The following is a 12,976-nucleotide window of genomic DNA, read 5'->3' on the forward strand; positions in this document are numbered from 1 at the left end:
CCTCCTTCTTCTTCTTCTTCTTCTTCTCACTGTTATTCATTTAATGTTTTCTGTAAACCACCCAGAACTGCAAGGGAGGGCAGTATATAAATACATGTAAATACAAATAAATAAATGTAAGTTTACAATAAAACGTAAATTTAAAAAAATCTACCGACAAGAATTCTCACCCCTTATGTGGATATTCATTCAGTCTCTCTCTCTCATTTTGCTTAGGTTCAGCAAGGAAGAACAGGGAATGCAGAAAAAGAACCAGAGAATAATATTGTCAAAATGGATTTTAAAACAGATTTTGCAGCCCTGGTTGGTGGGCGAATAAAAGCCGGGCCTCCTCCTAACAGGTACAGGCATTCTGAACTTGAATGATTAAGCAGATCTTGCAGCAAGCTGACTAAAACTTAACTGTATTGCCAAGAGTGTATTCTGTGGTGTGGATTGTCTTAAATGTACGTGTGTCTTACTGCTTCCGCAGTCCTCCCTGTCCACCCCCCCCACACACACACAACCCCCATATGAAAAGGAGCCTTGCTGGGCGGTCCCAGAAGTCCGTCTGGTCCAGCCTCCTGTTTCTCATCACAGCAAACTAGATATCCTGGGAAGTCTGTAAGCAAGAGAAGAAGGCCAAGGCCTCCTCCAGTGCTCCCCTCCACAGCTGGGTATTCAGTGGTGTTCTGCCTCAGAACATGGAGGTTCTATTTACTGCCAGTACCTGTTGAAAGCCTGATCCTTTGCAAAATTCTCCTGTTTCTCTTATGGAAGTGTTGTCTCCTGATACCTTGTCTGCTTATGTTTTGTACCAGCTGATCCATTCTGTGCCTCAGTGCAGAATCACACCCAAGGCAAGAGAATGGAGTGCTTTTGCTGGAAGATTGGCTTCCCACACACAACCCATCTGTTTTGGCCCTCTCTGTGCTCTGGAGCCATTTCTTCAGTAGACATCTGAGGCCCTGCCCACGCCTATCTCAGGGAAGAAGGCAGAAGCAGTTCTTCTTCAGTTCTCTTTCTTGTGGATGGTCACACACATGCACTGCTCCATACACACACAGGGAGAAGTGAGGGATGAGTGCAGGCACATAATCAGAATGGGTCTAGGGTGCACCTTTTTGGCTCTGAACCTGTGAAGTTGTTTCTTTTGCCTTTTGTACTAGGAAGCTGGGTGGGACCATTGATGTGATTGGTGGACAGGCAGGCACCATCAGAAGGGTGGAAGGGAGACGTCGCGATAAGCATGCCTCTGAGGAGAACCCCATTCAGGTAATTGCTCCTTGGCACAGACCTTGGGCAGGTTCGTCTGGTGTCTACCTTGGTTGTTCGATGAAAACTTAAACCATAATCTGGTGTCCCTGACAGTCACATTGCATAGAACCATAGAGTTGGAAAGGGACATCCAGGTGGGGGAGCTCCCCACCTCCTTGGACAGCCCATCCCACTGCTGAACTAGACTGAGAGAATCCTAGAGTGGGAAGGGGCCATCCAGGCCATCTAGTCCACCCCCTGCTCAGTGCAGGATCAGCCTCAGGCATCCAGGAGAAGGATCTCCTGGAGCCTTTGGATAGGTTTTTTCTTTCTGTCTTTGTATTCGCTAAAAACCGTCCCACTTGTCTATATTCGCTAGAGGTAAAACACCTGGCGGACAACATTTATGACCTGAGTATCTTTATACCTCTCCGCGGAAGTGGAATAAATAAAATGCTAGGGGGTGTGGGGGAGGGCTCGGTCCAGGATGGGAGGGACCAACGATTGGCCCCTTGCCCCCGGACTGACAAGCTGAGGGCCCAACTACGAAGCACCAGGCGATAGGCCCCTTGCCCCTGGACTGACGAGCCCACCTCCCAACCTGGGCCGCCTTCCGCTGATGACTGCCATTTGGCGGCTGTCCGCCAACAAAGCAGGTAGGAAGCCGCCCGCCCTAACCTGCCATGCGGCCGTTGGAGGATGGGGGGCGTTCGGAGCACCCACCCGACCCTTCGCCTGCTCCCCCTCCTTCCCCCCTGGCCCACACTCTGCTGCCACCACTTCGCTACCGTGCTCACCGCCACTTTCCCTCCCCACCTTCTCCCCCGCGCACTCTTCCCAGCCCACCCCCCATCGTGACTCACCTCTGCCGCCACTTTCCCGCCCCCCTTCTCCCCCACGCTTTCCTGCCCCGCCTTCTATCCCATGCGCTCTTCCCAGCCCGCTCCCCATTGCCACTCACCTCCTTCTCCCCCACGCACTCTTACAGTAGATGAGCGAAAGGGATGTGAGTGTCCTGCCTAGTGCAGGGGGTTGGACTAGATGGCCCTGGAGGTCCCTTCCAACTCTGTTATTCTGTGATTCTCTTCCTCCAGGTTGGAGTCTGTCCAGTGGGGAGGATTTTGCTAATTTGTGCAAGTCCTGGGCTGAGGAATGAGTTGAATGGCAGCCAGTGGGAAGGGTTTTAAAACGAGCCTGTCTGCCTGGCCTTGTGTCGTTTGACAGGTGCTGGGGGACCTCGGGAGCAAATCGCAGCCTCCCCAGCAGCCGTCACAGCCACAGCAGCCTCCTCAGCAGCAGCCATTTGCACCACCCACGGGACCTCTCCCACCCATCGGTGGCCCTCCCCCGCCTCACTTCCTCCACCCGCCACCTCCGCCAGTTACCTCCGTCCCGCCTCCTCTTCATCCTCCAGGTAGGTGCCGGGGAGCGTGCAGAGTTCACTGACGTCGTCAGAACCTGAAGTGCTGCCTGAAATCCCATGTGCCCCCCTGCGGACAGCTGGGGGTTCCCCAGAGTAGTGCCTATCAAGACTTTACTCTCAAAATTAAAGTTGGAAGTGTCCTTCTTTGTCTCGAACTGCACATGGGTTTGCCCTTGGAACGTGGAAGAACGAGCATTCGCTTTTAAGAAGCATTACCCGCTGTCTTTTCATGCACGGTCTTTGGTGCCCTGGAAGAATGCTGGACTGTGATTCATCGTGAGGTGCAAGGGGGAGGCTCCTCTGAGGGCAGGTTTTACTATGGTGCTCCTAAAACATGACCAGTCTAGGAATGCAGCAGAACTACTTCCTTCCAAAGAAAACTCTTTGGAAGGAAGCACTATCAGAACTGACTCATACAGAGTTCCATCAGGCAACCTCCAGTGTACATGGGGGGGGGGGGTGCTTTAAGCTCATGAGTGCTTTTTAATGTGTTTATTTCTCTGTGGTGTTAACTGTTCTCATAAAGCATTCAAGTGTTTCTAAAGATACCGTTTGGGCCAGTGGTCCCCAACCTGCGGGCCGCGGCCCGGTGCCGGGCCGTGAAGGCCTTGGCGCCAGGCCGCGGCTCCCTCTCTCCCCCCCCCGCAGTAAAAAACTTCCCAGGCCGCAAGCTTGCGACCCGGGAAGCTTCTTACTGCGGGAGGGGGGGAGAGGGAATCAGGGCCGGCCGCGCCCATGCGGCCCGTTGCGTGGGTGCGGCCCGTTGCGTGGGTGCGCCCCGATGCCCTGCCGGTCCCCAACCTCAGAAAGGTTGGGGACCATTGGTTTGGGCATTTCACAGAATCACAGAATCAGAGTAGGAAGGGGCCATAGAGGCCATCTACTCCAACCGTCTGTTCAACGCAGGATCAGCCCAAAGCATCCTAAAGCATCCAAGAAAAGTGTGTATCGAACCTTTGCTTGAAGACTGCCAGTGAGGGGGAGCTCACCACCTCCTTAGGCAGCCTATTCCACTGCTGAACTACTCTGACTGTGAAAAACTTTTTCCTGATATCTAGCCTATATCGTTGCACTTGAAGTTTAAACCCATTACTGCATGTCCTCTCCTCTGCAGCCAACAGAAACAGCATCCTGCCCTCCTCCAAGTGACAACCTTTCAGATACTTAAAGAGGGCTACCATGTCCCCTCTCAACCTCCTTTTCTCCAGGCTGAACATTCCCAAGTCCCTCAACCTATCTTCATAGGGCTTGGTCCCTTGGCCCCAGATCATCTTCGTCGCTCTCCTCTGTACCCTTTCAATTTTATCGACAGTGAGGCCTCCAGAACTGGACACAGTACTCCAGGTGTGGTCTGACCAGTGCCGTATACAATGGGACTATGACATCTTGTGATTTTGATATGATGCCTCTGTTGATACAGCCCAAAATGGCATTTGCCTTTTTTACCGCTGCATCACACTGCCTGCTCATGTTTAGTTTACAATCCACAAGTACCCCAAGGTCTCGTTCACACACAGTGCTAACTAGAAGCGTATCCCCCATCCAGTAGGCATGCTTTTCATTTTTCTGACCCAGATGCAGAACTTTACACTTATCTTTATTAAATTGCATCTTGTTCTCATTTGCCCGTTTTTCCATTGTGTTCAGATCTCGTTGAACTCTGTCTCTATCTTCCGGAGTATTTGCCAGTCCTCCCAATTTGGTGTCATCTGCAGACTTGATGAGTAGTCCCTCCACCCCCTCATCTAGTCTAGATCATTAATAAATATGTTAAAAAGTACCGGTTCGAGCACCGAGCCCTGAGGTACCCCGCTACTCACCTCTCTCCAGTCTGATGAAACACCATTGACAACAACTCTTTGAGTGCGGTTCTCTAACCAATTCCCTATCCACTTAACTATCTGAAAATCCAGATTGCAGTCCTCCAATTTATCCATCAGAACATCATGGGGAACCTTGTCAAAAGCTTTACTAAAATCCAAGTAAACGACATCAACCGAATTTCCCTGATCCAGCAAACCTGTTACTTGGTCAAAAAAGGAAACCAGGTTGGTCTGGCAGGACCTGTTGGAGACAAATCCATGCTGACTTCCTTGGATCACCAAATTGTCCTCCAGATGTTTGCAGATCGCTCCCTTTAATATCTGCTCTATTATCTTCCCCACAACAGAGGTCAGACTCACTAGTCTGTAGTTTCCCGGGTCATCCTTCCTCCCTTTTTTGAAGATCGGAATAACGTTTGCTCTCTTCCAATCCTCCGGGACATCTCCAGTCCTTAAAGAGGTTCCGAAGATCATGGACAAGGGCTGTGCAAGTTCTCTGGAAAGTTCTTTGAGTACTCTCGGGTTCATTTCATCCGGACCAGGGGATTTGAATTCATCCAGTGCAGCTGAATGCCTCTCGACAACCTCTCTATCCATGTTAACCTGCCACCCAGACACTATCCTTTGGCTACAGCCATCTCTAGATGTGCCTAAACACTTTGACCTGTGGGAAAAAAACAGATGTAAAATAGGTGCTGAGCCTTTCTGCTTTCTCTGCATCCTCCGTTAGAGTTTGTCCATCCGCACCCAACAGTGGGCCTATTGCCTCCTTTACTTTACGTTTGCTCCTCACATAACTGAAAAATCTTTTCTTGTTACAATGGGCTTCCCTGGCCAATCTTAGCTCACACTCAGCTTTGGCCTTTCTGATGATTGATCTACAGTGCCTAGTAACCTGTAGGTACTCTTCTTTAGAGCTCTGTCCTTCCCTCCATTTCCTGAACATTTTCTTTTTCTTTCTTAGTTCCTCTTGAAGTTCTCTGTTCATCCAAATAGGCTTCTTAGAGCTCTTGCAGTGTTTTTGTCTTTCTGGGATAGTCATTGATTGAGCATGCAATAGCTCTTGTTTGAGTAGTGCCCACCCTTCACATGCTCCCTTCCCTTCCAGCATTCTCGTCCATGGTATGACACTCATCATGTCTCTGAGTTTATTAAAGTTTGCCCTACAAAAATCCAACATCTGCGTCTGGCTACAAGCTTCCTTGGCTCCCCATCTCAAAAGGAATTCTATGAGGACATGGTCACTTCCCCCTAGGGTCCCCACCTCCTTCACCTCATCCACCAACTCTTGCCTGTGGGTCAATATTAAGTCCAGTATGGCTGAACCTCTTGTGGGTTCATCTACCATTTGATAAATGAAATTGTCAGCCAGGCAGGTCAGAAAGTAGCATGACTGAGGACGCTTCGCAGAGTTTGTTTCCCAGCACACATCTGGGAAATTGAAGTCACCCATGATGACAAGGTCCTGCCGCTTAGCTTACAATCCACAAGTACCCCAAGGTCTCGTTCACACACAGTGTTACCTAGAAGCGTATCCCCCATTCAGTAGGCATGCTTTTCATTTTTCTGACCCAGATGCAGAACTTTATACTTATCTTTATTAAATTGCATCTCATTTGCCCATTTTTCCATTGTGTTCAGATCTCCCCAGTTTGCCCTACGAAACTGAAATCACCCAGGACTACAAGGTCCTGCCACTTGGATATTTTCCCAAGCTGCTCACAAAGTGCAGCATCCACATCCTCTCGTTTGTCAGGCGGTCGGTAGCAGACACCAACCACCACACTGTTTGTTTTCCCCTCGCTTATTTTTACCCAGATGCTTTCCACTAGAATTCTGTTTTTTCTGAGTAATTCATATCCATCCACTATTACATTTCAGTCATGAGAATCATTCCACCAAGTTTCTGTGATGCCTACTAGATCATACCTTTCCATCCGCATGAGAAGTTCCAGCTCTTCCTTCTTATTGCCCATGCTTCGGGCGTTAGTATAAAGGCATCTGAATTACTTTTGGTTCCCTATGAGCTGGCCTTCCTGGTTGGGCTGCCCTCCTTCCTTACACTCCCTATGTTGAACGTCTCCTTCCCCTTGTGGCTTCAGTTTAAAGCTCTCCTGATGAATCTCCCCAGGTTCCTGCCAAACACATTCTTCCCCAGCTTTGACAAGTGCAGTCCATCAGGTGCTAGTAGGCCTTCCTCAAGAAAGCCTATCCCATGGTCCCAGAAACCAAATCTCTCCTGCCAGCACCAACTATGCAGCCACTGATTTCACCTCCAGTATCTTCTTCCCCCAACGCATTCCTCTTCCCTTGACAGGCAAGATTGAAGAGAATACCACTTGTGCCCCCATTTGCTTGAGCTTCCTCCCTAGATCTTGATGGTCCGTTTTAATAGGAGTGATGGTATTCGCAGACATGTCATTCGTTCCCACATGGACCATCACAAATGGGTATCGATCCGTAGATTTGAGGAGTTTGGACAGCCGTTCTGAAATTTGAGCTGCACTTATTCATAGATCCCGTTCTAACTCCAGCCGGGCTCTTCATAGATCTTGTCTTTGTGACATTTAGGCTGGTGGAGGGGGAAGTTTATTAATGGCATGGCCATAGATGATGATCTCTTAAGATTGAGTTTTGCCACAAATAATCCATTTTTTGCAAAACTCACAATACCTTTATTGGCAACATGTCATGGGTTCTTTGCACAGATGGGAGCCCAGTTCACATGAGGAGCTGTGCAGGATTTTTGTGAGTGCATCTTTTAAAAAAAATGAGCCTCAGGCTTCAGTCCCAAAAGCACTTACTGGGGACATCAGATCTGTAGAGAGCAATTGATTTTATGTCTCTATATAAGTCTTCTGCAAACTAAAAGAATGGGCAAAAGTAACAAATATGACCTCTTGTCTCTGTGCCGTTACCGAAGGGGAAGAGGGGCTCGTTCTTGGGTAGAGTCCTGGGTTGGGGTTATCTGATGAATAGGGTCTTGGCTCACAGGATTAGACAAGACCTCTGAGTGTGACCTCACAGAGGCGGTGCCTCTCTGGTCTATTTCTGGATGAGGTAGCTTCACAGCAGATACGGGTTTCTTCTCCAGTTAAATGGAATCCAGCCTACCTGCCTACGTCATCTCTATCTGCACAATGTCAGGGTTAAAGACTGGCAGTCTGAAGACCTGGGTTGGATTCCCCACACTTCTGCAGGCAGCCAGCTGGGTGACCTTGGGCTAGTCACAATCCAGTTAGAGCTGTTCTCACAGAGCAGTTCTGTCAGAGCTCTCTCAGCCCCGCCTATCTTGCAGGGTGTCTGTTGTGGGGAGAGGAAAGGAAAAGTATTTGTCAGCTGATTTGAGGCTCCTTCGGAGCATGACAAGCAGGGTACAAAAAAAAACATCTTTATTTCTCTATCAGTGTTATGACTGAGCCAACTTGGTGTAGTGGTTAAGAGCATCAGCTTCTAATCTGCTGAGCCTGATTTGATTTCCCACTCCCCCACATGCAGCCAGCTGGGTGACCTTCAGCTCATCACAGTCCTGATAGTGCTGTTCTCACAGAGCAGTTCTGACAGAGCTTTCTCAGCCACATCAAAATCAGAGAGTGTCTGTTGTGGGGAGAGGAAGGGAAGGCAGTGAAAAGTGGGATATAAAGACCAACTCTTCTTCTTCCCGCATTAAGTGTTGCTCTTTGTATCTTCATCCAGCTTTTCAATATTGCCTTTCAGAGAGGCTCATGGGAATCAGAATTATTCCGGTGTCCTGCGTGTGTTGGAGGGGATTTATTGGTAGGACTGAATCTAGGTGCAGAGGAGGGGCTGCCCAGGTGCTTGCTCTTTGCAAATTGTGTGTTGCTAACCTGACTGCTCTTTTGTTGCCTTGTGTAGGTCTTCCACCACCAGGCCCCATCCCAGGTACATACCTCTATAAATGGCAGTTGTGACTTTCTGTCGGAATAGGCCATCTCCAAAGTCTGTGAGTTGTTGCTGGGTAACTTTGGACTGGGCAGTGATGCTGAACCCCTGGGATGCCCCCCCTCCACAGGTAATAGGGTTGCTAATTGGGTTAGGAAAATCCTGGAGATTTGGGGATGAAGCCTGGGGAGGAAAGGAATTCGGGAAGGGGAAGGACCTCAGTGGGGACAGTACCATAGAGTCCACCCTCCAAAGCAGACAAAGCTGTTGTCAAGAGATCAGTTTTAATTCTAGGAAACCTGTGGGTATTATGCACTCACCATTTTGCACCAAAGTCAGTTTGCTCACCCTGTTAAATTGCCCCTTTAAAAAATGTTTCTATTTATGCATGTGCGATGATGCTTCATTGTTTGGTAGACCAAAGTAAATGATTATGCATTTGAGAGAGTCGCAATGACCAATCCTCAAGTGGGAGGGGTATTTTTTGTACTGGGAGCTCATTAGTAGGCTATGGTCAGCAACAATGTCATCTGACTTCCACTCTGACATATACAGCTGACAGAGCCTCATGGGAATTGTAGTTTGTGGGCTTTCCGTCCAGCCATTGGTGCACAGTAGCACAGGGGAAGGGAGAAAAAACACAGTAACATTTTTGCATGCAAAAAACAAAGGTATCATTTGGCACTGTGGTAAAGGAAAGGTGGTAGCAAAGCAAGTTTAGGGGTGAGGGTTTAAAAGGTTGGGGAACTGCACAGTGTAACGCGGCAACAGGACAGGAAGAGTCTTTGCCCCCGGTTGCTTGAGGACATGGAGATGGCTTTGTCACTGGCATAGTGTAATGACTAAAGGGCTCAAATGCAAACTGGTCTTTGAAGGAATGTCTTCCTTTCAGGGTTGTTTCCCCCTCCTCTTGCTCCACCTCCGGCCCTCCTCATCCCAACACTAGATGGGTAAGTAAGAACAGAATGGAAGGGAAGAGCTTGTTCACGAGCCCCCAGCCTTTTGGTTTTTCCCTCCTCTGAGTCATTTGGACACAGTAGATTGAGTCATGGTGAGATTAAACACACCCAAATCGAAGGTGTGATCTCTCATTTAAGTTCTCTTGAACCACAAGAAAGTTAACACAACACATTTGAGGGGGGTGAGCATCTTTGAGGCTCTAGTGAACCATAGATAACTGGAAAAGATGCATTTTGGGTTGCAACATCTTCCTTTGTGAACTCCACTATTCTTTTCTGATTACCTTGAGAATTCCTTTAGAAGCAATACATTTCCTATTTGGAAAAAAAATGCAAGATAGTTCTTGCCAGTAAATGGTTTTTTTAATTTTGGCCCATTGCACAGTATATTTCTGTTTGTCATCTCTTCCGTGTGGAATTCCAGAGGTGCCTGCAGACTCAAATAGATTGGGACCCCTGCTTTAGACAATGGCATTGAAGACACTGGCTGGAATCCCAATTCCACAGAGTGGCTTTATCATCATCATCATTATTAATTTGATTCTTATACTGCCTATCCTGGTAGGGGCAGCCTTCCTGGCCTGAGCAACTGGATGAAGTTGTGGCTTCCCATACTGAAATCTGTAGCATCTCTATGGAATCAACCCAGAAGGCCAAGCCAAATGGCTCCTGCCACCCTGATGTTTGTCCCCTGTGTTTTATTTCTTTACTAGTAATAACACAATGGGCTCTAGAAAAGGAGAGGGGTATTGGGCCCGCTGGTTCACTCTCCCTGAGCAGCTCCAGCCTCTCCCCCCACCCTGTGGAGGCGTGCCCTGTGGGGGGAGAGCCTACGACTGGCCCTCCATTGGGGACTGTCATCACCCTGTCTCTTTTTTGGGGGGGGGATTCATGCAAAGACTAGGCACGTTGTTGGAAGGACAGTAAGGTTTTTATGTGGCATGATGAGTGACAAAGACCTGTTCATAAAAGATTCCTCTAAAAACATGTCAAAGGGGGAGTGGGTTAGGCTGGACTAGAATATTGCCGAAGGGGACAAAGCGACAACTATTAATGCCGTGGATTGGGGCGGGGCGGGGCGGGGCATGGCAGATGTGTCCTGCTGAGAACAGAAGCGGGTCTCCTAGTTGCAGAGTCCTGCAAGCCAGCTGTTAAATCTCTCAGGAGGTATCACTGGGCCGAGGTGACTGAAGTGGCTGGCTTTCTTGAAGTTCCACCCTTCGACTAGGCGCAGGTGACTGCACGCAGGCTGCTTCGAAACACCGCAGAAGCGTCGGACGGAGGCGTGCTCATGTCTTGTGACAAGCTGAGAATGTGAACAGAAGTGTCATTAACACGCAGTATTCATTGCTGCAGGAAGTGGTGACAGCTACAAGCATACACAGCTTTGAGAGGGGACTGGAGACATTTATGGAGCAGGGGTCCATCATTGGCCACATGATATAGATGGAAGACTCTGTCTGGGGCAGGGATGCTCTGTCTTCTTGGGGCTTAGAGGGGGACTTCTGACCCAGCTGGTGGACCTCCTGATGGCACTTGGGCTTTTGCCACAGAGTGACCCCGGGGGTTGGATTGGATGGGCCATTGGCCTGGTGCAACATGGCTTCTCTTATGACATCTCTCGACTAGGGGAGGTGCTGGTTGGGGCCTAGGTACCAGGCGCACTTCATTTGAACAAAGTTTTTTCCTTCATCCCCAGGGTTGGTAATGGGCATTAAAGATTGCTAACTGGCTGGTTGTGTGTGTGTGTGTGTGTGTGTGTGTGTGTGTGTGTGTGTTTCTGTCCCTTATCTCTTTCCTCAAAGCCAGCCTGCCAGCTACAATAACCGGCAGCCACCTCCCTTTGGCTACAGCTCCACAGGTAAGATACTCTGTATTTGGTCCTGGGGGCAAGCAGGGACTGTGTCTGGTCCTTCAGAGTTCCAGCTGCTCTTGAAAGCTGCTTGCTGTCAAGCAGCTGCTCTCTACATAATGGCAAAGGGGGAGGCAATTTTTCCTGGCCAGTCACGTTTGTGGTCTCTGGCGTTGCCCTTCCACACTGTTAACAAAGAATCTGGGTTCAGCATCCTGCATTTGGCCCTGGCAATGTTATCATTTTTCCTGAGGCAGCATGTCAGCCTTCAATATTTAGGACTCATCCCTTTCTCTGAATCCCTCCACTCTTGGCAAGGATCTTTCCTTCCACCTCACGTTCCTAGGTTCTCCTCCACCTTCCTGTTTCACAACTTACGGTTCAAGTCTTAAAAAAAAATTAATAAAGCCAATTGCTGAGATGCACACTTTCCGTGGTGGCTTATCCAGCCGAAGGCTGCAGGACCTAGAGAAGTGCAGGGAAACCGATGATGGCGAGATGTTTATTTCCCACAAAGTGTAATAATCTCAGCAAACAGGCAGGACAAGTCCCTAGGTGGATATCTCGTTTTCAAAGAACTTCAGTGACTTTTAAGAATTTCTCTTTTCCATAAATTTTAAAGATTTCTTCACACTCACGTCCCCAGGTTGTATTGAGAGCGAAAACCCTTTTTGTCGAAGTGATATTTTGAAGGAAAGGAAGACATGAGTGTGAAGAAATCTTTAAAATTTATGGAGAAAAGAAATTATTCTTAAAAGTCACTGAAGAAGTTCTTTGAAAACGGGATACCCACTTGTGCCTGTTTGCTGAGATTACTACACTTTGTAGGAAATAAACCATTTGCCCTCGTCCGTTTCCCGGCACTTCTCTTGGGCCTTGATTGACGGGTCATCTCCTGCTATTCTTCTGGGCTCTGGCAGAAGTCTGGGATTGTGTCTGGGATTGTGGGGCTGGCAGTGGGTGGAGCGGACAGTGGCTGAGCCATTCTGGATGCTAGACCAGCCACACTTACCCCCAGTATCCAGCTGCTTCTGTGAGTCGAGTCTGGCTTTGCACAGCTTAGGAAGGGTGTTGAACAGGAAGCAAATAAACATCTGCACAGTGCTGTCTGGCACACCTTTTCAGAGCATTTCAGGAACTGTTAGTACCCTCATTTCCACTGGGCACAAGAGGACCTGCTGCCAGGATTAGGCGTAATTGAGGACTCTATCAGGGAGTAGGCGTGTGCAAAGCATGGATGTATGGCCCCGCTCAACATTGGGGTTTGGAGAGGGAGGGACTGTAGCTCAGTGGCAGAGCTTCTGCTAAGCATCGCAGAAAATTGCAAGTTCAATCCCCAGCCTCTCCAGTTAAAATGAGGAGGTGATGTGGAAGACCTGTGCCTGAGGCCCTGGGAAGCTGCTGCTGGTCTGCATGGAATACCCACAATCTGAGTGCAATGGGGCAATGTGGGGCAAACCACCCGCTCCTCCACCAGATGAGCAGCAACGCCCTTATAGTAAATGTCTGGAGCAGCTGGACAAAAGGTGGCATCTGCCATGGCTTGACAAAAGTCTCTCTTTCTCGCTGTCTCCCATTTGCACAGATTCAGGCTTCATTAGCTACCCGCCCATTTCAACCTCTCACACTCCCTGGGTGACCACAGCGGACAAGGCCTCCAGCACTTCCAACAGCGGCCACTGGGAATACTCTGGCTCCAGGAGGGAGAGGGAAAGGGATCGCGCCCGGACTCCCACTGCCAATGAATACAACAAGTAAGTGGGAGTCCCCTGCCCAGATT

General features: G+C 49.0%; 1 protein-coding gene across 6 annotated transcripts in view; it reads left to right on the plus strand.

Annotated features, from left to right (window-relative positions):
- LOC143822781 (pre-mRNA 3'-end-processing factor FIP1-like) overlaps positions 1–12,976 on the plus strand; it is a 32,986-nt gene that overhangs the window by 17,119 nt on the left and 2,891 nt on the right. For 3 of the 6 annotated variants that reach the window (XM_077308355.1, XM_077308356.1, XM_077308358.1), the window contains 7 exons: positions 217–341; positions 1,149–1,254; positions 2,461–2,650; positions 8,359–8,385; positions 9,278–9,335; positions 11,150–11,205; positions 12,782–12,950. In XM_077308355.1, coding sequence (XP_077164470.1) covers positions 217–341; positions 1,149–1,254; positions 2,461–2,650; positions 8,359–8,385; positions 9,278–9,335; positions 11,150–11,205; positions 12,782–12,950 — 731 coding nt within the window. Of the gene's footprint in view, positions 1–216; positions 342–1,148; positions 1,255–2,460; positions 2,651–8,358; positions 8,386–9,277; positions 9,336–11,149; positions 11,497–12,781; positions 12,951–12,976 lie in introns of those variants that run through there. The other 3 variants (XR_013226258.1, XM_077308359.1, XM_077308357.1) reach the window with 3 other exon arrangements.

The sequence above is a fragment of the Paroedura picta genome, chromosome 13 (genome assembly GCF_049243985.1).
Source record: "Paroedura picta isolate Pp20150507F chromosome 13, Ppicta_v3.0, whole genome shotgun sequence".
Lineage (NCBI taxonomy): Eukaryota > Metazoa > Chordata > Lepidosauria > Squamata > Gekkonidae > Paroedura > Paroedura picta.